The sequence below is a fragment of the Stigmatopora nigra genome, chromosome 2 (assembly GCF_051989575.1).
Source record: "Stigmatopora nigra isolate UIUO_SnigA chromosome 2, RoL_Snig_1.1, whole genome shotgun sequence".
Lineage (NCBI taxonomy): Eukaryota > Metazoa > Chordata > Actinopteri > Syngnathiformes > Syngnathidae > Stigmatopora > Stigmatopora nigra.
This window is the reverse complement of record NC_135509.1, coordinates 8,004,676-8,028,320: the sequence shown is the minus strand read 5'-3', so window position 1 is coordinate 8,028,320 and position 23,645 is coordinate 8,004,676. Positions and strand designations below refer to the sequence as shown.

At 38.7% G+C, this 23,645-nt stretch overlaps 1 protein-coding gene across 1 annotated transcript in view; it reads right to left on the bottom strand.

Annotated features, from left to right (window-relative positions):
• Window positions 1-236: 236 nt before the first annotated feature.
• sema3d (sema domain, immunoglobulin domain (Ig), short basic domain, secreted, (semaphorin) 3D) overlaps window positions 237-23,645 on the bottom strand; it is a 28,505-nt gene continuing 5,096 nt past the window's right edge. The window contains exons 2-18 of the mRNA XM_077735411.1: window positions 19,434-19,669; window positions 15,096-15,256; window positions 12,762-12,824; window positions 12,545-12,661; window positions 12,203-12,296; window positions 11,824-11,952; window positions 10,010-10,146; window positions 8,321-8,435; window positions 7,367-7,436; window positions 7,101-7,245; window positions 6,411-6,633; window positions 6,022-6,110; window positions 5,880-5,921; window positions 4,706-4,863; window positions 4,492-4,556; window positions 3,574-3,713; window positions 237-1,510 (exon numbers count right to left, since the gene is read on the bottom strand). Coding sequence (XP_077591537.1) covers window positions 1,091-1,510; window positions 3,574-3,713; window positions 4,492-4,556; window positions 4,706-4,863; window positions 5,880-5,921; window positions 6,022-6,110; window positions 6,411-6,633; window positions 7,101-7,245; window positions 7,367-7,436; window positions 8,321-8,435; window positions 10,010-10,146; window positions 11,824-11,952; window positions 12,203-12,296; window positions 12,545-12,661; window positions 12,762-12,824; window positions 15,096-15,256; window positions 19,434-19,632 — 2,367 coding nt within the window. The 5' untranslated portion in view covers window positions 19,633-19,669 and the 3' untranslated portion in view covers window positions 237-1,090. The remainder of the gene's footprint in view (window positions 1,511-3,573; window positions 3,714-4,491; window positions 4,557-4,705; window positions 4,864-5,879; window positions 5,922-6,021; window positions 6,111-6,410; window positions 6,634-7,100; window positions 7,246-7,366; window positions 7,437-8,320; window positions 8,436-10,009; window positions 10,147-11,823; window positions 11,953-12,202; window positions 12,297-12,544; window positions 12,662-12,761; window positions 12,825-15,095; window positions 15,257-19,433; window positions 19,670-23,645) is intronic.

Sequence of the window (23,645 nt, the reverse complement as noted above, 5' to 3'; positions counted from 1 at the left end):
ATTCTATCTAAACCAGGGGTGTCAAACTGGTAGCCCTCGGGACCAAATCTGGTCCACTGCTGTATCCTGTATGGCCCGCAAAATTATTATTTTTTTATAATAAACTAAACTCTGCGCAAAAAATACCAAATACTTGAGAATATTTACTATTTTTTGTTCGATTTTCCTAAAATAAAAATAGATTAATTACTGTTATTTATTTTTTATCCAAAAATGAGACAGAAAATGTTCACTGATATTTTTCTTGTTTTGTTTATTAAAAAATGAAATTATAAGAAGTGAGCTAATAAATATATAAAAAAAAGAATATTTTTCCTAAAAAAAATAAAGAATATTTACTGTTATCCCACCTTTTAAAAGGGAAATTAAATTGGGAAAATAAATAGTGCCAAAAAAATATTGAAGTCAACAATAACTCCAAAACACACCTTTTGTGTGTGAATGTATAAGTGAATGATTGCTAATGTAAAGCACTTTAAGCATGATAAAAACATGTAGTAAGTAAGAATGAGGTGGCCCATAGCAAAAATTGACACCCCTGGTTTAAACCATCAACGTTCAAGTATTTCCATACAATGCCACCACCATTACTTCATTTTAAAGCATGCAAGAAAATGTACGATCCATTTTCTACAATATGATAATTATACCTGTTCCAATTGACATTGGTTACACTGCTACAAAATCTTAAGACCCTTGTAGCAAGTCTCAACGTTATCCAGTAAATGGCACTTATTTCTTACCCAATTTTCTAAAAAAATCAGCGGATATTTCTTTTTGCGGTACTGAATGGAATTCATTCAGAAAACTCAAAAATCTAAGTATCGACTTTCATGTGGACGGCATTTCGATTCCAATGTTCGTACCAGTTTGGCAAATCTCAATATTTGAATAAATATAACCAATTTGTGAACATTTCTGTATGAACTCATACATTTTGTATTTGTGGAACCTTTCATACCAGAGTAAAAAAAATATACTAGTCCACAAAAATGGCTAAATATTTTCTCACTGTGAACTTCCATTTTTGGCACTTGACTGATCCATCCCTCCGATTTTTTTTTTTTACAGTCCTCTCTCGTTTAACCTCCTACAGTTTGTCAGTCGCTCTTTCATTCTCTCCGTGATGCCTCCTATTCCGATTCTTCTTCATTTCCTGCATGTGTTTCCATTTTCCGGAACCCAAGCCTCGAGTGCGGGCTTTGGACGGCCTCTTCTCGAGCCACAGGGAGTCGCAGTACTCTTCCAGAGACCCCAACGGGGAGCTCGTGAGCCGCATGTAGTCTTTGTAGCGCCGGCCTTGACGCACTTCGGTCAACGGGTCCTCGGTGGCCTTGGGTTTTCGCTCCAGTTGTCCTTGCGGGATTAACTGCAGCGTGAGCCGGCGTAGCGTGTGCGCAAAATCGCTACGCTCCCGAGCTTCGCACTCGTAAACGCCGATATCGGACGCGTGCAGGGATCGGATGAGTAGGCCTCGGTCGGTTTGTATCACACGCTCGTCCAGTCTGACCTGTGAGGAGTTAATTGGTATTGTTAGGAGTGGATCGGTATGAACAAATCCCAAAGTTTATTGTCGGGGAAACTGGTTCCTTTAGGTTAGTGAGTTCTGGTAAGAAAACAACAGATACTGTATTTTCACAACTATAAGGCGCACTTAAAAGTCTTAAATTTTCTCCAAAATGGACAGGGTGATTTATATTCCAGTGTGCTTTAGATATGGAAAAAAATTAAAATGTGTCATTCATTAAGGGTGAGCCTCATAATGCGGTGCGCCTTAAAATGTGGTGCGCCATATAGTTGTGAAAATACTGTAAGTCACAATAAATGAAAGACAATATATATCAGTTGTTTAACTTGTGAACAGATTTTTGAAGGTAGTCAAGATTAAGAATTTGAGAGGTTGCGATGCAAAGTTTGTAGTGGTTAAAATCTGATTTTTGCATTTTTCTTGATACCTCATTTGCTGCTATTGGCGGCAGATGTCTAATACATTTGAGGAAGGTCAGATGGCAGTGAATGATTGAATAAATGTTTGTCCATCCTTCCAGTTTAATGAATTGGGTTTTAATTGTTGTCAGTAACAGACAGCAAGTTTTCTATTTTATCTTATATACTTCATGCCTTTGGAATATGGATATAAATGTATAAAAAAAAACATGGTATCTTAGCTACACTGGCTTTTACTTCGAAAGTGATTTTGTTTTTGCTACTGCACACATTTTCTTCTCAAACAACCCCCTCCAGGAAGTCTCATAAGAAATTGAAAAGCGTGTTAAATATTTCACTGCTGTCCGGTGACCCCCATTTCTGCCATATGTATGTTTTGGAGCCGCCATAAAACAATTTTACAGCAAAAAAAAAAAAAAAAAACGCTCTTCCAACGACTGTTACTGGACAGCTTTACCACCAGAAATGTAAATCTTTTCACCTCGCAGTGTGTTCAAAGTGAACGTATAATGTTATGGCAAACTTGAATGGAATGTCCTGAGCTCAGACGAGCCGTGTGTGTGGCAAGCCGCAAATCTTCCGCTCGTGTTGCTGTCAGCTTTGGACAACACGCTGCAAGGTGAAACGACATACTACAGTATATCAGTGACAACTTAAATTAAGTCACTCAGTTTTTGGCGCTCCTTCAAAATTCCATGAATTCTATGTTATACCCTCTTTAAAATCTTATTTTTAAGTCTTGATACTTCATTCTATCTTCTAATTAGTGTATAAAAATCTGTGATTGTAAGACTTTAATACATATTCATGATTATTCAATTACATGATTCAGCCCTGTCATACCCTGGTCTCTCCTGTCTTCCCATTTCTGGTCCTAGCTTTTAACTGGTATATATTCTAGACACACAAACCTGTTTTTGATTAAACTTTGACTTATTTTTAAATTATATACAGCGATTTTTGGCAGGAGTATCTTAGTATGCTTTTTTGACCCAAAATATCACAATACCATTAACATAATATCTTATAATATCTTAAATGAAGGTAACAATCATGTATTTTTTTCTGACCAGCTACTTCTTTGAATGGAAAAAAAATCAACCAATGGAAGTATTTCAAAATCCTGCACAGCAGAGTAAAACTATTTGACATTAAAGAGAATTCAAAGCTACCATTCTCCATGAAAATGTTAAAAAGTGGTTTGCTTTTTGGCCCCTCAATCACAAAGTAATTCAAACAAGAACTAGTACATTATTATCACGGTATGATAGATTGCAGTTCTTGCTTTGTCCTTGTAGCTCGACATTTCCCAAAGCCCAAGAGACTCATGAAAATCACAGACAACTCAATTTAAGAAACTCGCCGGTTCCTAATCGCTCCTTTTTTATTGAATTTTACGACACGGTGGCCTAATGGGAGTTGTCGCTTCATCTCTACGAGAAGTGACTGACGTCTTTGTCAAAGGGCTTCTTTAATCTTCCCTTTGGATCTGCTTTAATGTGATTTGCGTTGGAATTGAAGACTCTGGCCTCCAATAAGTCAGTTAAAGTGAGGGTTCATTAAGTCTGTGAAGTGGAATTTGAGACCCCTGGCTTGTAAAAAGTCTGACTTTCAAATCATTTTTACCTGCTCTCGATCTTTAGATCCAATCCTGTGATGGAACCAGCGGATTTGGGCCTGCGGAGATTTGGGGATGCACTCTAGGAACGTTGAGTTGCTCTGTACGCCCAATAGAATTCGCTCATCCACCAGTCCCACGCCGAGACCTGAAAGAAAACGTCATCCCACAGTAGGTTACTACATTTAATATTCATTTATTTAGCCTCACGAGAGTCGTGAGGGTGCTGTAGCCTATCCCCAATAACTAAGCATGCATGCCATGTGTAATAGTGGAGAAAAATATACATAAAACCTCGTATTTCCAGGAAGTGTATCCTGGACATGGGGTCAGCCATTTTATTAATGCCTTATTTTTACCCAATCAAATGCAAGTATCCCAATTTACTCAACCTTCTTAGTCTATTGGTGTGGGTATAACTGACATCACAAAATAGATTGCCCATAAACTGACATAATTTTGTGTTCAAATGTTATTATCTTCAACATAAAATTCCTAATTTGCATACTTTAACACTCAGAACAACTGCATTTCTTAATATATGAATGCCATTCATACTTAGTAATGCCATGCATTTTAACTATTGACATTTTTCATTCGTGTTGCTTTGCTTATCCTCACGTGGGTGTTTTGTTTATCCTCCCGTGGGTCACGGGGGCACTGAGACAATCATTTGCACTCACAATCACACCTCAACAGAGTGGGAATCAAACCCACGCCTGCCACACCAAGGTCTGGTGAAGGAACCAATGTACCATCAGGTGGACTTCTAAAAATAGCAGGATTTTTGAATGGATTCTCTTATGTTTGGGTATCAACTCATTGGCCTAACATTAACACCGTAGACATCGTGTCCAATGCCGCGTTGCTATGCTTCAATATAAGTCCGCAAATGACAAGAAACATTAAGAACACAGACTACATACTGTCTTTTGTATCCCAGCACTGGCTTGCAGGGTCTCCATGCTTGATATCTTGTCGCCTTGCTCTCCTAAACGACAGAAATCAAATCAAACCAGTTCCCAAGTCATTGGATGCTATGTAAGCTCGTCTAAAACAGGAGGCCCGCCAACCAAACTTTTGTTGGAGTTTGACACCCCTGGTTTAAAAGGGCCAAGAGTGCACAGAAAACATTCACACCTCTTGGCCGCAGGGATGTATCTGGAGCACGTTAGGCCGTCCCAGGCGCAGTACGGGTCTCGGGCCAGGCAGCATTCGGCGCAGGCCTGGCCGTACAGGTGACATCTGCTGAGCGAAAGCTGCGCCAGACCCTGGCTGGAACCCGCGTACAGCTGTTGCTACATAAGCGAAGACAAGGCACAGATTTAACGTGTTTATTTGAAATTGGAGAAAAAGTCAATGGAGCACATCGACTGGGAAAAATGCAAGGGTCCAAACCCGCGGATGCAACGGAACTTGGAGGCAGTTTAGCTTTAGCAATGTTTATTGCTTGACATAGCAGTTTATTTTATTTTCTGTTTAATGCAAGTCCCTCTTGTCAAATTGACTTGAGGCATTGGAAGATTATTTTCACTTATTTCTAGCAGATGTGTGAAAGAAGGCAATTGAAATGGTTTTATTGTGTTTTCGAGGTGTCCAAAGTGAAGGAGATTCCAAGCACGACCCCCTCAGATGCGAGTAGGTCAAAATGCAGCCAAAGATTAATGGGGGCTTTGATTAGGGCTGAAGTGTCTGGTGACACCCATGACCTTTTTGATAATGAGGCGCGAGGCCGGCAAGAGAGAGCACCAAACCCAGAGGGGAGGTAGAACCAACGTGATCGGCGCTAGGAGATTTAAGGGAGCGTGAAAAAGGAAAAAAAAAGAAAATACAGCAACTTGTTTAGGGTCTGCTGTGAAAACAAGAGTCAACCCGAAAATTCTAAGTTCAGTTCAGTATAGCGTTTATCTTGAGACTTTTTTGGAACGTTATCAATTTATTTTAATTATACAAAAACATACTCCGGATGCACGTCAACACAAGCGTCTTTCCATTTTTTTTTTTTTAATGAATTGTAGGTCAGGTAGTGATATATTTTGACATATATGACCAGAGTGTATTTCAGTTTTTTCGTGTTATTTAATCAATATTGTTTTGATTAAGTTCATTCATTTATTTAAATTTTATTTATTAACCATTTAAATGCTATTTTCTAACTTCACTTATGAAAAAATAGCAATTGCCAGTCACATTTACCCAAGCTTTTTCTTTTTGTATTATTGTTATTCTTTAAATCCAGACACCATTCTGGTACAACAAATACAACTAAAGTGCTTATTTTTTTGAGAAACAAAGATGTGAAATGAGGTCTAACCTGCTTGGAGGAAATCTCCAGGCTGAGAATGGGAGTGGGAACCTGTATGAGAAAAGAAAAATGCAAAAAAGGGAGTCTTGCATTTTCTGTTTGTATTATAATTTTGTTTTGACTTTGAATGTGTGTTTTTCTGGCTTCAAACCTGAAACACTTGAAGCTCTTCAAGCACCACTTCCTCAGTTGACCACTGATCTCTGGTAATGCTCACTACCTTAAGAACGGTGCCAGCATCTACAAAAGTCAAACATTTGTTGTTGTGGCAGATATGACAAGCACTTGAAATATATTGTCAAGCTATTTATCTGAAATCATCAAGACAAATGAAATTACTCTCTATTCAAAATGCAGTTCGGGCTCCCCCTATTGTCCAGTTGTGAAACTCATTTTTGGTTGCCAGCCATGTTGTAGTTTTTCTGGTTTTATCTTCCTTTTATTTATTTCTGACTCTGAGACAGTGCTGCTCAGGCTTTCTTAGTACTCTACTTCCCTCTGGTGGTTCAAACGGGTTCCAGTCACTTGCCACAGACTCACCTGTACCCAAGAATAGGACCTCGTACTGTCCATCTTCTGCTAAAACTCGGTCCACTACCACTTGAGTGAGGGTGTAGTCCACTCGGACCCGCGTGAAAATAGGCTGTCCGCTTAGTGGGTAGACGGAGCGGAACATCAGCGGGTGGTAACGGATGAAGCCGACTACTTCGTCGGGGAAATCTTTCGTTGTCTTGATGCGGGGATCGTACGTTTTACTGGGGCACTAAAAAAAATAAAAATACAAATATATAATCACATGAAGTTCAATTTAATCTCAAAACATGATAACTGACGGTGATAGACGTCAATTCATTCGAAGGCACTGTGACTCCAATTGGAACAAATTAGTTATTTTGACTTACAGACTGTTATTTGTCTATGTTACCGTATTTTCCGCACTATAAGTTGAACTTTTATAGTTTGGCTTATTCTCAAGCACCACTTATCTATGTATGTCTTTAGTTTTATAGCTTATATCATGCCTTTTAGGCTAAAGTTATCCAGGAAAAGTGATTAGGGTTTGTTATACGATATATATTTTTTCCCTTGCATTGTGCATTATTTGGCTAGTGCGACTTATAGTCCGAAAAATACTGTCCTATATTTGTTATCTGCTGCAATGGCTAGTGAATTCCTCCACGAGAGATGGATAAAGAACCATTTTATTTCTATTTCATTCGTTGTACTTACCATCCCAGGGCGCGGATAGGGTATCCTCCCCTCATACTCGACCCAGCGGTGGTCTGGCCCTTCCTTGTGGGCATAGGGCCCGTTAAAGGCCGCCCTAATGTCCGCCATGCTGTAGACGCACACTGCCGAGCCCCGGAAAATGGAGCTTTGGAAAAAGAGAATGTATTTGTAAAAAATAATCATCGTAAAGGAAAATTATTTGGGAAAAAAACACCTAAAAGACAAATTTTGTTGTAGAAGAGTTCAAAACAAAGTGAATTAAATACCTGGAGGTGGTAAAGACTGCATAGACTGTCGGGTTCTTGGGATCCCTTGTTGGAAGCATAAAAATGTCCTCTAAAAGAAAGACGCACTGTGTTAAATAGGCATGCTGTAAAGTCGCCCTTGAAAGATGGATAGGGATTTTATTTTACTACTGTGGATCTTATTTGGGTTTAAGTCAAGCAGCTCCCTGAAATTTACTGCTTTCATAACTGGTAATATTATCGCACCTTATCCTGCTAAGGCACTCTATTAGATTATATTAAAAAGTCAACCTCACTGCAATTTGAACTACTTTTATTTCTCTCAGAGGAACGTAAATTGGATTCCGATAAATTAAGAGCTCCGAAGGGACTTCTTTATTTATGTAAATAGTTCATAACATTTCTAAAACTTGTAAACGGGCTGGGTATGGTACTATGGAATAATTAAGGTTAATGTTTCCAAACATTTAGAATCCTTTCATGCATTTTTGTATTATCTATTATTATTTTTACTTTTAGAGAGGACTTATTTAACTCATTGGCTGCCATAATAGTGCTAGATGTCCAATTCATTTTGAGCAGCAAATGAAAGAACTTGGGCAAATATTCCTTTTTAAAAAATGTACTTTAAGATTAACAAATGTATATATGACTACAATAAATATTCTACAAAACACAATAATAATTGACCATTTTAAAACTGCTATTATACATAAAATTGCAAATATTTTAGTTTTTTCACTGACCGAAAATAGTAATTTGCCCTATAAAATGTCTTAAGTGTAGTTTTTTTTTAAATTACCATAAATAGTCACTTGCTCTGTCAATATTTAAAGGCTTTAAGTGAGTGTCAACTCTTGAATTGCTGTCTAATCTCGACAAAACCAAGACTTTTGAGGGTCAAAAGCGAGATAAGGATAAACTAATACCATGAAAAGTTATTTAAAAAAAAAAAAAAAGAAAAAGGTGACATACGTAGTTCATCAAAGTGCGTATCGACTCCTTCTGGTCCAGGTACAGAGCACACAAGTCTGGCCTTAAGAAAGGTGGTCCATTTGTTGGTCAGACTCCTCAGGCCACCCACGTCATTCTGAAACATCACCATTATCAGCATCCCAAAAAAATAAAGCAAAGTGCAGTAAACCAGCTGGACAAACCCTGCTGCTGCATTTTATATGCTAATTAAATGCTACTTCCTTGCTGTGTTTGTTGTATTAGGACTGCTATTACATTCTTCTTCATTTAAAGACAGCCAGGAGATGAGACTGGAATGAAGAAGTTCTATGTATTGTAAAATCTATTTAACCAAAGAAAAAAAAAGCAGGTGGCTGCTAGCTATAAACGTATCAACGATTGTTTTCTTCCCTTCCCGTTTTATCTGAAATCATAAATAGGGCGTAATTTCCCTCCATGAGAATGAAGCGACAGACCCTCGATTGCTAACATCTAACCGTGAGGTGGGCTGCTCCCATTTGGCCTGCACCCAAGGTTTTAAATGAATGTTATCAGTTGTTAATCTGTCTGGACTCCCATCCTAAATCAACTTTGCTGTAAACTATAGGAGGCAGTACTAAACTGTCTAAGTAGGATCCCACAAGGGGAGGGAAATTGATGGCCAACATGAGAACACGTTGGCTAACGAAAGTACTAGTCGACATCGGTCTAGGCCAGGGGTGGGCAAACTTTTCGGTCCGGGGAATACATTGTCTTTAAAAATTTTACAGGTGGGCCGGGTCAGCACAAGATACGATACATATAAAAAAGTGCATCCGTTAACAGTACATATGAAACAAAAACAGAAAAAAGGACATACCTATCACTCATCATTAAAGTATAAAGTACAAAGTAAAGTAAAAAGGAATGTATTAGGAAATATATTTTAAAAAAAAACATTTAACGTAAACATCGGCGGGCCGGATTAAAAAGCCTAACGGCCCGTATGTGACCCGCGGGCCGGATTAAAAAGCCTAACGGCCCGTATGTGACCCGCGGGCCGTAGTTTGCCCATGTCTGGTCTAGGCACTCACATTGAAAAAACACTGCATAATCAATATGTATTCCACCATTATCCAATATTTTTCACCCCTCCAAAAAATTCTTGCTTCCCCTTCCCCACTTTTATAAATACTTCATTTTAGATCCGCCCCTGGTAGTCAGCCACACACTGTACAAACCACAACAGTCACCTGTAGTACATTCACTTCCATCTAGTAGCCTAATATGACTCATGAATATAATTTGCTTCATTGACCAATTGAGTCTTGGTATCTCAATTCATTTTAAACTCAGCACAGAATCCCAACATCAAAATAGTCTGAATGATGGGAGTCCAAATCCCAACTACAGCACTCTGATTGCTTTTGTAAGTTCCCCCAGAGCTGAAGGAGTGTCCCAAACATGATTTACTGCTTCTGACAGCAGCACCAAGCCTCTCTTTCATACGACTGCAAAACAAGACTGTCTCCAGAAAAAGGCCTCCTTGTATGGGAGATAAAGCACATCTAAAGTGGATGACACAAAGATCCTTATCCTATCAGATGACACCAAGAGTTATAGCTCCTCTTTGTGTGTGAGAGGATTTTTCATTCCCTATCTATTCACTTCCCTGACACTGACCACCCCGCCTCGTTTTTTTGTCGTTTTTTTTAACCTGCACTCACTCACCTTACAAACACGAGCCACGCGTGACAGGACGCTCTTGTCGTTGCCTTCCCACGACACTTCTCGGAAGAAAAAATAGATTTTGTCGTCGTCTGGATTATAGGTGTCGGCGATGGGGTGTGCCGATATGAACTTGGCCTCTAAAGATATGCAGAAAAGACTATTTAGGGAAGAGGTCAAATTATTGGGAGGAGGGTAAAAAGTATGAGTGAGTTCGCCCCATTTCTCACAATACGATTTGATCCCAGGCTACTTCATTTTAAGGCGACAATTGCAATTTTTGTACATTGCATTGGAAAAACATAAGTTATAACCATTTATGTCTGAAACCTCATTCAGCACTGAAGTAAACATGGTCTTGTTTTATGTTTATACAACATATGGCCTTCATTATATTCCTTTTCTCCGTTCTTAGTGCAAACCAGCTTTAGTCCAAATATTAAATATCTTTAAGAATGTATAGCACTCAATAACGAAGAGTTACTTAAAAAAAAAAAGATGTCAAAACATTAGCTTGAGTTCTTCTAAAATAACAAAAATAATATATTCAAGTCAGTACTGTACAACATTATTTAGATACAGCGGTACACAGGCAGAACACTTGTTTTTATTTGGGAATCACTGTCCATTTATTGAATAATGACAAAAAGTTAATTAGATTAGCAAAACTCCAAATCCGCATATCATATATTATCAACCACAATGGCATAGGTCGTGTCCCAATTGGCGATCTGGTGGGTGGCGAACCCAAAGTCTGACGTTCCATCAACATCAGCTCAAGCGCTACAAGCTGAGGCTACAACTCCGGAGTGACTGCCCAACTGGAACAGCTTAATGTATGCCTGCTAATGCGCTCAACAACAGAAGGTTATTGTTAGTTCTGCGTTTAAAAGATGGCACGCGAGGAAGGGAACGTCATCACCAAATAATGAACTCCTGCCGTCCTAGTCACGGCACTCTCCGTCTATATATATACACAGTACTGTCTATACACAACGGGCTGAATTCTCCATGTAGTTTAGTTGTGAAATGTGGGGAACATGTGCGAAGGTTTAGTTGCGGGTAACAAATGCTGATGCGTGATTTTTTTCATCGATAGCCGAAATAAAGTGGAGTCATATGCACCATAGGCAATTCAGTTGTTGCTGTTTATGCATTTAGATACTTTAGTTGGCTTCTATAGACATTTTAATCTCCCAGTTTCCCAATTTTTAGTTTTTTTAGTCTATGTTAATCAAATAAAAAGTAATATGTTGCATTAACAGTGGCATATTTTGACTGTTGTTCCCTATTTTACTATTGCGTATAATGTTCTGTTTCTAATCAATTAAAAAAATTCCCCTAAAATACAATGTATACTTACAAATATTTTCCCCATTCATTGTATATTGTTTAGGGGGTGCGACTTATACTCAGGTGCGACGAAGTCAGAAAAGTACCATAAGATTCTAGTAGTTTTTTGGGGTTGGGCAATAGAGTAGTGCTGGTAAAATGATACCCATTGAAAAAATGGTCTAGTCTATGGTTGTGAAAAATTGAGGTGTGCAGAAAATGGATATGGTGAGAACAGGTTGCAATATGTTTTTTTGTATCCAGTTAACAGCATGACCTTTGTTGTAAACTGTAAATTCCTTACTAGGTGTGGCAAGCAATGTGTTCCCGTAAAAAAAAAAGTCATGCTAAATGAACAAGCCGGCTGTGTCCTCGGCTCTGGAATGCCAATAACCATCCCTGAAGCACAGAGAGGTTCTTTGTATCCCACGTTTTTTTTAGGGGGGAAAGAAACGCAATAAGTTTTCAATGCAATGTGTGTGTACCATTGATCCAATAGTCCTCGGAGATGTCAGTGCGAATGAAGTGCTGGTCAGGTGGCGGGCCCAGGGATCGTGTGAATGTGGTGTCTTTGCCCAAGAAGTCTGAAGCCGTGCCCGCGTATAGAAACTGGTCTGAATACAACACAGGGGGAAAATGATAGTGTTTGTTATGGTAAAACAACTTTTACAAGTATATTTTTCTCAAAAACTGTAATGTAAGGGAGTAAATGTCATGTTACTACCCACCTTTGACGCTATACAGTCTTTAGAATATAACATTTTCAATTTGTGAGATTATGCAATGTATTTTCTTGAAATTCTCATGAAAATGAAGTGGAAAGTCACCTTAAAAATCCACTTTACTAGTCGAGCGTCATCATACCTGTGAGGACTGAAGTGAATGACTGTGATGGGTCAAAAGGGCATTTTAATCTCCCAGACTCCATTGTAGCTGACAGCAGCTGGAAAACACCATCCTGACAAACAATTTGGGACAAAGTAGGAATTCACATGATTATTTTTAACTCGCCAAATTTTTGTTTTTTAAATATCAGCTATAGTCTCAACTCTGCTTTTCAATTCCAAATTGAAACCATTCCAATTCATTTACAATACCTAGTCTTATTTGACTATAGAATCGAGTCTGCTTAAACATGTTTATGGACTCAGAAATCTACCAAACATTTCTGTGATTTAAGGCATTAATTTAGTCATCAATTTTTACCTGTCTAGAACCACTGATTTCGATAAAAGCACAAATGGGGTTGAAGGCTCCTGTCCCACAGGCATAAATGTGCGTCTGGTTGTAGTTGTGGATAACTCTCACAAAGTTGGCGCACTCCTGCCAAAAAAAAAAAAAAAATGGATGGACGGTGCCAGTTGCGTTGGGATTTTTAATTTGCTGGCAGCAATATAATTAGGAAAAAGCAGACATGACTTACATTGGAATTTTTGCCTGCTAGTTTACATGCGTCCACTCTGTCTCGAGGTGCAGGCCAGTAAATCTAGTCAAAGACAAGAAAACTTCTCAAGCATATTTCTAGGACCAAAATTGTATAATTGTATAAAATTCTGAAAAAAACATAGACAAAGGTACACATACTTTTATTCATAAAGCATAATATGTTGAATACCAATATCATTGTGTAATTGTGTAAATTTAACATCTTAGACTTATGATTTGGACAAAAATATTTTCTTGGACTTGTCCCGCTATGCACTAAAATTCCGAATATTTTTTTTAACCTGTGGGAGAACATATCTTGCCCAAATAGCCAATTTCAAAGCATCCACACTTTTGGTACTGCTTTTAAGTAAACCAGGAAGCATATAAACATTTTTTAATCAATTTCACGGTTAATCCATCATCACATTTTACCAAAATTCTGACCTCTGTCCTTTAAAGTTTTTGCAGTTCATAAGTGTATTATCGCTGGATAAATCTCAAACTAATAAAAGTTGACGTTCCCCTCCTGTTGTGGCACAACATTAGCGGAATTTGGTATTTTTACTGTAGCATTGTAACTATCGCCTCCATGTGCGGTGGCAATAAATCAGACGTCAACATAACGCTTTCCCTTCGGTGCACCGCCCCGTGTTCACACATGTGTTATAACAGGCTTATGTGCTTAGCGTGTTGCCTCCCCCCTTAAAACCTACCAAGGGGTGCTATCGCCAAACGTTTTCGTCGGGATCGTATAGGCATGCAAACATACCTCCTTCAATGTTAAAGCATCTCATGAGTCAAGGCACTGGTGAGGAATTCACACAGAAAAGCGCTATAAGCCTATGAAAGGACTTAATTGGAACCGAGATCAATACCCTACTTTCACATGAGGATTTTTAAACAGCTTTAACATAGACCTCTTTAAAAAAAAGGTGGAAAAAATTCAGGTTTGAATATTTTCAGATAGATTATTAGTTTTTCAATCACAATGTTTGCTTTTACAGTTGAGAGGCATAAATGCCCGAGTTGATTTAGACTCGAAATGCCATCGCGCCCTTTCTTTTAGTCACTTTTGCCATGTTATGGCAATTTTATTTTATTTATTTATCTATTTATTAACTTTCTCAGTAACATTTTCCTGGAATAATTCCTCAGCACATACTCTGACCAACTTTCAATGTCATATTCCGACTCGTCACCCGGTAAAAACAACGAGTATCGACTACGAATTATGTTTTATGTGCAATGTCATAGTTATGGATCAGTGTGAGTCTTGATAAACTACTTTTGAATACTCTTTGACAAGATTTTATCATTTAATTTGTATGTAAAACTCATTCTAGTGAGACTTTTAACATCTTTTCAGTAAGTCTCACCTTACAGAAAAAACCTCAAGCTTGCGTCTTAAAGTGGTCCCTAAAGAACCCAAATAGGTTCCTGGTGGTGCTAATCTTTCCAGCATCGGTATCAGTGACCAGAGAGGTAACACTCACACAGCTAGATGAAGAGTTAAAACAACTAGATAAGAATCAAATAAACACAGGTCCGCTTCACTGACGGGTCAACCTGGGCTGTGTTAACATCAGAACATATGGAGAATGCGAATGTCTGTTTATGTAAAAGTGTGTGTCAAATGGCTATTTATTGAATGTACGTGCTTTTGTGTTTACATATAATAGCCCATAGCTGACAGATACTTTCGTTAAGTTGTTGAAACAATGCGGAGCACTTTTTAGTGGAGCCTAGCACTGTATACAATGAGACAGAAAGCAGGAATACATCAGTCTCAATGTAACTGCATGTTACTGTTTAAATGGCAGGATATGATTCATTTTCCTAGCATGTTATAAGCAGATGTTGCAAATGCTACAGTGAACCCAATATTTTTTTCACTATTTCACAATGAATTGTGATTTAACTTTAGACAGAAGCTTGTCTTGAGATGTGTGATTGGTTTTCTTTATTTGCTGAATATTTAACTAATCGGTTGGCATGGACGTCCAATCCATTTAGGCTGAATGTCGATAGCAGTGTAACTTAATCATTCATTGCCAGCCTACCAGTTTTAGTGGATTGGAAGTCGATGGTTAGAATCATCGTTGACTTGTAACAAATGATCAGGGACAAAGTTACCTGGAATAGCTTCCATCTACCTTAAAAAGTTCAGGTTTTTAACAAAAATGGGCTGCTGGACCTTCTTTTTAGTGCATGTAGTAATTTTTACAGCTGTTTTAAAGACATTTGTCAATCCTAAAGAATGCTGACAGTACACCAAATGACGTTTCGACGTTTTGGGTATTGGTATTCGCATTCCCCCGCCAATGTGTACCTTTCTGGGACCTTTGGCCAGGTTGTCTGGGTCAAGCAGGTAAACGTGATCTCTGGCTCCCAGTAGAAGACGACCCCTCTCCTCATCCAACAGCAGGGAGTGAGCCAGAAGGCCGTCGGAGGGGCCCAAAAAGAGAGAAACACTGCCTGTTTGCAGAAGGTCTGCTCAAGACAAATGAGGAAAAACGTAGACTCATGACAGATGACATCACAGAGATGTAGAATAAAGCGAAACACGTCGGCGTAAAGTATCTGTGCAAATATTACAGCAGGATATTGCAGGGATTCTTTCATACCCAGGCAAAATCCCCAAAACAAGCATTGGATTTCCTTTTTTGGGAGAGATAGAAACGACTAAGTCCTCTAAAGTTTAACACACCTTTGCAGAGAAACCAGATCAGCGTCGAAAAAAGATACAATAGCAAAGTGTCAACTACCTCAGTGGGTGTGTTTATGGATATCTATATCAGGGTATGTTTACTGCGCATTCATCGACCGTGAAGACATCTCTGGAGTCGAGGATTTACATTCCTAACGTGTAGATTGAGTGAAGAAAAGCAAATGCGTCATCTCAAGCCATCTGTACAGTAAACTGATAAGAAGTTAAAATAGCCTTAACCATCTTGCCCATCTTGTGTCAGGTATAATTCATTATCAGTCATCCAACACCTTGATTTGATGAGCCGTGAATGGACGACAGATGTTGTCAAATAAGACCCATCAACCACTGTAAAAGATCGTCTTAAATATAGGTGTTTACTAAATTTATCGCAATAGTACATTGCACGATTCTGGTATCGATTCAAAATCAATCTGAATCGAACTTTAAAAGTGTTTTTGATGGAAATAAACAATGTGTGGCTGCACTTCTCACTCCCGTCCACTGATTGGCAGTAGTGAGCCGCTGTGTCATGACATCCAGTAGATCCCAACTCAAGAATTATATCACATTTTTAAGACATTGCTTGGTTTCACGGGCTGAGCTTTCTGGCAATGGACCAAAACAAACTTTTGGTGTAATATTAAGAGATTAAAATGATAGTAAGAGAAACGATCTTGAATTTACGAGGTCGAAGTCCTCTCATTACTTATTTTTACGTGATGTGAAGTAGAAGTTGTGCGGGTTACGCAAAATTCAATGTTCATCAACGTTAAATTCGGTCTGAACACAAAACAGCATTTTAAAGTTGGAAGCATAACAAAGAAACTGAATTCGGCATAACAGCAATACATTGCGAAACATTGTGACTCCGTTGGGGAATGTGTTGGATTCATGCTGTAAATAGTTTGATATTGCCAAAGAAAAATGTGACAAAAAATACAAAAAACAATGGTGGACTTCCACCTTTTTATGCTTCTCTTAAAATGTAGCCAGTCTTTACAAAAAGACTGTAATCACGCCTTTGAGAAAAGGCCGGGTTTTCTATTCTTTCACGTTCCTTTCCCATTGTTTCACCTAACAACTCTCTGTAGACCAATTAAGGGCTTAAGCTCCATCCTGTAGGTAGCACTTTGCAACAAATCAAGTGAGCAGTGCTTTTGCTAGAAACTGAATTTTAAATAAATTGGTAATTTAACCAATGAGTTCAATTTGTTTAGACTTTACAAATACGTCATTTTTATTCACTTGACTGTAACTTTGACAGGCAGTTTTAAAGGGGGTTTTGAAAATATTTTGTACTACAAAATAAACAAAAATTCCCTGACATTTTAGGCCGCAAAGTACAAAATTACTGCTGAGTGAACTTTACCCTCTCGGTGACTGCTATTGAGAAACTGCATTTTCCTGTATGAATGCAATAATATACATAAGACCATCAACTATTTTGTTTCTAGTTAAAAAAACAAAATTAAATATTAAAAATTGCCATATTTTCTGGACTGTAAATCACAGTTTGGATGGGTCCACAACCTATATTTTTCTCTCTAACCACTGACATGCTATTATACTGTTTTTATAGCTACAGTTATCTTAAAAAAAACCTTTATTTAACCTATTTAGCCTGCTGTTCTCTATTTTACTATTGTTATTTAAATGTCCCAAAATCAAGCTAAAACACGTCCAGACAATAAATCAATGGCATAAAGTCATTCACCGTGGCAATGTTTACATTTCAAAACTAACAGTATGTGGTCAAAAAACTTGATTTGCCAACTTTAGTCAAAATTCCCAAACGTTTGACCACATATTCTGGTTTATCAGCAATGCAATAAACCAAATTAAGATGTTTTACTCCAGCTACAATGTGTGAGCCAAATCAACAACCAAAGTTCATTCCTTTGAGAAAAGGTGAGCATCCTGGCAAGAAGAAATATCGACTAAATGACTATTTTAAAAGGACTGACTGTGCCGCGTATTTACAGAACAGATTAGCGTTCACCGACAGGGCGAGCTGGCCTAATCTTCCTCCCTTGCCCCGAGTGTGGGGGTGAAAGATATGAACAAGTAGGGGTACTTTTGAGCATGTGTGGTTGTGAGCGCGAAGGCTTACGCACTGGAGAAGGAATTAAGGCGGATTGTGTGTAGTGGATGAGACGGAGAAGTTCAAATATTGAAGGTTGGTAACCTCGCCAATCCCTCACACCAAGAGGCTAATCACAGTGTCAATCCTTTCAGAATGACTCCCCACACAGTGAGATTGAGTTTTCCTTTGACTATCACCCAGGACGCCCCTATTCTGAGTATATTCACCATTGGTGTCCTTGGTAACCTTAATAGTTTTCTGTCATTGAATGTCTTTCCATTTGCTGTTCATCATTGTGTTGTTCTTGAGTTTTTTTTATTGGTAGTTTCTTTAACTGACTGTCTGTAGTGTAAAAACATTAAGAGACATCTCAGGGGAATTGAATTGCGGATTAGGCTATTGAAGACTTTCTTGTTTATGATGGGCATATGCATAAAGATTTGTGGAAGAACTGGAAATCCAACTGCTAAATTGGTTTCCAGCCAATCGCAAGGCAAATAGAGACAAACAACCATTCAAACTCATCGTTAGGGACAATACATTTAGCCCAGGGTTAAACGAAATTGAAGTACCTGCAGAAAACCCACACAGGCCCGAGGAGAACATTCAAACTCCCTACAGAATGTCTGTACCCACCAAGGATTGAACTCTCCATTTCAGAACTGTGAGGCCTAAACACCCGTTCACTGAATCACCCTTTAATCATTTTAAATGCATGAATTTATTTTGGATTAATTAAATTGTATGCATTTGCCCAACTACAGCTACAATAGTATGTTTGAGGCCCGTCTACGGTTAAACATGGACATAATTCTGACTGACACGGAAGGCTCACCCGTGAATCAGCTGCTTTGATGGCTTTCCCTGACTGAACCGGAGATTTCACAGGTTGCTAACTCCAGCGTAACGTTTGAAGAATGTGCACCGATGAGACCAAGATGCGTCCATCATCTGACCAAGATAACCAAACATGGAATTTTTTGAATCGTCCCACAGTCCGAGGTCTAAAAGGGTTTTGTCCCTTGAGAAACAGCTGAGAACAGAGAAAGATGCCAAAATACCGGCGAGTGCATTCGTACGACGTCAAAAAAGGCTTGGGAAGAAGAACCACATATTTAAAGACTACCTTAACGGCTGAGTAAACACTTAAAGAAGAGAATCATAATTCCCAAAGCTACTTGCATTTTATTCATGGTTGACATTCAGGACAGAAATATGGATCTATTTGTAGCCACTCAGATTTTTGGATGCCTTTTGACCAGGGGAAGAACGCTGGAACATCGCTTAACTTTTAGGTCCCTGCGTGGATTTTGTTTTTATGAGCAGAACGGAGATAATAATTTCTGTGGTTTTTGCTACTGATTCTTTAGCGTAGATAAAAAAAAACTACAAACTTTGAAGTTAAGTTGGTGCAATCCATGGGTCAAAAGTGACCCATTTCAGTGGCCTAAACTTATAACGTTTGTTACTGGTTTCTGAAAAACAAACCTAAAAAAACAGCCCCCAAAAGGCAATTTATACTCCATTGAGATTTATAGTATTATATTTCTCCCTTTCATCATAATTATTTGTCTGATGTGCCTTTTTAAATACTCTCCTTCGACTTAAAGTTCAAAAGATGCATTAAAGAGAAACATTTCTCAAGTTTAATTCCTCTTATATTTTCTTTTTAGTCCTGTCAATCTCAACAAAAGACGATTTTATTTTTCCCTCAAGCATAATCTCCATTGGAAATTGTAGCCAAAACAATAAATTACTATTTCATAACAGGCAATTTTCTATAGACCTAAGCAGTCCATGCTCATAAAAGGTGGCGGCATAAGATAAAACAGCCAAAAAACCATCATACAAATCAACAGTATATCATCTCTTACCTCTTTGGCTCAGTTTGACCCGAGGGACACTTTGTTTGATGCTCACTCCAAATGGGATGATGGCCAACAGCATCAATCCCACTAATGTGACTCCTGGATGGGATAGAGTCCTAATCCTGGCGCCGTAATTGCTGCCAGATACGCAGCGCGGCGCCCCATCTTCATTTGGACTTGGACGACGAGATCCTTCTTTCGTCATGGCGCGTGGACGCCTCTGATTTCCCCTCTGTGTTGCCCTGGAGAGAAACCGGCGCATAAGATGAAGCCAGGGAGGAGCAATCATATACGCTGAGGGGGGGTGTGCAGTAGACTAGGGGGTGGGGGGTTCTATTCTAAAACCAGTGCAGGATATGTACACACAGTTGTGTTTGTGCCCATTGAGCGGCCTCACCATGGAGCCCTACAGGCATCTTGCCCTCTCTCCATGATTATCCTACCTCCAAGCTCTTGCCTTTTGTGTTTCTTTTAAACCTGTTTGCTCATAACAAAAGGTCACCCCGCCCCTCAAAAAAAAAGTTACAAGTAGTTAGTCTGTCTTAAACAATGTCGTTGTTTTGTTTAATCCTCTGCCAAAATCATGGGATTTTTTTCATTGTGGTTACACTTTCATTCGCCGCGATTTGTAGATTGTTTATTCATTCGTCTTTTTCCAAACTGCTTATCCTCACATGGCTCAGAAGTGGTGCTGGAGCCTATCCTAGCCAACTATGGGAACATCTTCACTCGGTTATCCGCCAATGGTTGAGACAAACAACCAATCAGACTCATAGATTAGAACAATTTAGCCTACAATTAGCCTAGCATCCATGTTTTGGGCATGTGAAAGGAAATCAGAGTACCCAAAGAAAACCCACATAAGCTCAGTAGAACATCCAAACTCACAGTGAGGACCCACTTGGGATCGAACCCTTGACCCCAGATCTATGAGGCTGATGCGATAATCACTTGACCGCTGGACCACTCTTTACCAGCACTTGCATCCTTTGTTTTTTTTCTTTTAACACCCCTCATTTAACTCATTGAAGTCGCAGAAAATGAATGCCGTCAACCCTCCCTGTCAAAATAGATTGGACTTCTAACTAAAGCGGCGCTCTGTAACCAGTTAATCATTAGGTTGATCATCTTTGGTCATCTTTTTATGGACCATTTCAGCTACCCTCCTTTTTGAGAACAATTATTTTCCACTTTAAGGATGAATTGATATATTCCAGGAACAGATTGCGTGTGTTGAGTTACAATGTTTAATTATACACTGGGCAGTTTGATCAATTCTGAGTTCCAGCTCGTTTCACAGCCATTTGAACCTCTAATCAACCAGGCAAACAATGGCGTGCTTCATGAAGCTCACGCATCCCACTTGTCCTCCCCCCCTCAGCTCTTGATCATTACATCTCCCTGACTTTTTCCAGCTTTCTCTTCCTTGTAAAATAATTAACTTCTCAATGACTGCGTGAACTAACCGTGTTTTTCGCACTATAAATTGCAACAGTCAAAAAATACACAAACAAGTGGAAAACAAGTTGCATTGGACTGTCAATCTAATTTTTGGAAGGGCATTTTTTCATTTGATCAGAAAACAACAAACCTACGTTGAGATCACAACAGTAAAATGGAGAACAATAGGCTAAATAAGTAGTTTTTCAGATAATTACAGTCTTGTGTCAAACTAATTACAGATATCAAGATATCAAATGCATGCATGCAATTATTCCTTCACAAAAAAAGGCAGTTTCCATTCTACCCCTTTGACATGTTTTAAAAAATGTATTTCACTTGTCCAGCCTTGACTTGTACTGTTTAAAAGTTGAGAAGTACACTGACCGAGAGCTATGTTATCAGTTACACTGTAGTAATAAACCAAAGAGGATTAGACCCCGATAAACAGACTGCTGTTTAGTTTAGATGACAAAGTGTGGCACCAAACCGCCTACATAACTTTCAAATGTTGATACAAAGCTTTTCCTGATAGATGTACGATCAAGCTAAATACTTGAATTTAAATGGATGTACTTCAAAATGTTTTTGTATTTTTTCCTCGCTCTTGGCCCATGAAAAATCATCTCTATTTTGGAAATGGTTGAAGTGTCAGCAACTCATTATTCAATCAAAAGTCTAGAAATTCAAATACCCATTTAGATGCGATATGTTAAATATCTTTTTAGTATTTTTCATCTATAAATAGAGACAATTATATTAATTGTGGCTTTAAAAAAGAGCTACCAAAGAAGTTTAGCAGTTTTATGATTGTTGAGAGTGTGCTAAATACATTGATTGCTACTCTATAATTGTACAATATCGACATTCTCTTAAAATTATCATTTTATGGGGGGGGAAATGCCCCGAAAATGTATATTTCTTGGTAAACCTGGTCCGAAAAATGACTTTGGCGATTGTTTTGAGAAAGTGTCCATATGCTATCTCACTGTAAGTAGCATTACAAATGACTTAATTTAACGAAGGAGTCGACTAAAAATGGACAAGGCAGGAAGAGGCAAGGCAGGACAGATTTGGGTATGACTTACTTTGCTACTTACTATTACTTACTTCTACTGTAGTGTGTATACTACTTTTGAATTCATCACCAACCAAAAGTCAGGAATTAACCACTTGAAAGTGTTAAGACTAACTACTCCTCTATCAAATTAACCTTTCCCCTTTCCAGGTCAAGCAAGGTTAAAGGTCCTGGGTTCCAATCTTGAGTCTTGACTTGGAAACTTTGTGCATGTTGTAAATTCTGATCCCACGAAAGCCTTAAGGTGGGGTAGCCACTTCTAAAAAGTACAGCCTGACAACCAAAGATTTTATCACAGCTCTGAAAAAATGTGCCAATTTCATTCTGCTCTAATTTAGGAAGTCTTAATGACTTTATTCAATAAACCCAGAGTTGCAAAACAGTGTTTTAGCCTTGAAGCGGACGTCTGTTGTGGCATAAAAGTGGACAAAAAGCCTTCTGACGTAATTTGGTGGGACAATTCACAGTCCGTACAGCATGAGAGTCAATAAAATAGATGAAGAGTGACAGCAGGGGTAGAGAAGCATGCAGCTCAGTGCCATGCGAGTTAAATAAACTCTAGTGTTTTCTGGCAGCTGTCTCCTGAACTCCACTCTGTTGTCTTTGGCAACGTGGTCGGCGCATGGGAAAGACGGGGCGATAGTAAACAAACCTGACGACATCCGTGGCAAATTTAAAGGCTACCTAGCCTGCATGGTGCAGTTATGTTTTGCAATATTGTGAAATCGCTAGATTTTTGGATGTATAGGAATTTACTTACTGGAATGTGCTATCCAGTGTATCAATGTTGCAAAATTGCATACCAAAATGCTTGTCCAAGTCTGACCAAAATTGCAAGATTTTTTTTCTATTTTGGATTCTAAATTGTTGTTTAATCCCAATGTGGACTGAACAAAAGTTGCAAAATGCAAAAGTATCCCTTCTATCACTATTACGGATAAAAAGAAAGTATTTTTGCCATTTAACTTGATATTTTAAATCATATTTTTGTCGATTTGCTGGGTTTGTTAGTGTTTCTTCCATTTTACTTTCAAATTTTCACACTGGAAACAACAACTATATTCTAATACATATCTCTTTGTTGTTTAATCACATAACCTTTTTATAAGGCTAACCTGATTGGATGCTCTTAATTGCCCTTCAGTATGAGTAACCCAGAGTGATTGGTTATTTGTCTTCTTGTCTCCTGCGATCTGCTGCCCACCCATTCAGCCAATCATACAAATTGAATAGTATTCGTTTATGCAACTGGTAATTAGTCGCCAAAGTTTTTGCAAGGCCTTCCCAAACAGCAGTACTCTGCACCCTTGGGAATTCTCACACGTGGACCACCCTTAACGAAGCAGTTAGTGCCAAACCAGGTGCCCCGTGGAGAATGCCATTATCCAATCCTTCCATCTTCGCCGTGACAAGGTGCATTAGCGTGGCGATTTGTCGGGTCCCGACCACTGAGCAGACGTAACAACGTGGATAATTGTTCCCGAACTCTCGAGACGTTTTCTGTTTTTCTTGGCAGAGCTCAATCAGTTTTCCTTTTTTTTTTTTCAGGTTAACCTTGCGTTTAGGCAAGCATGCGACTCCCTTGTGATTCCATGTGAGTTCATGTCTCTGAAAACACGGGTCGGCCACCCGGACGCGTTACTGCTGTTTTCTTTGTAAAACTAGCGATGGGAAGCCTTGCATTTTAAATTAGCTTTTTT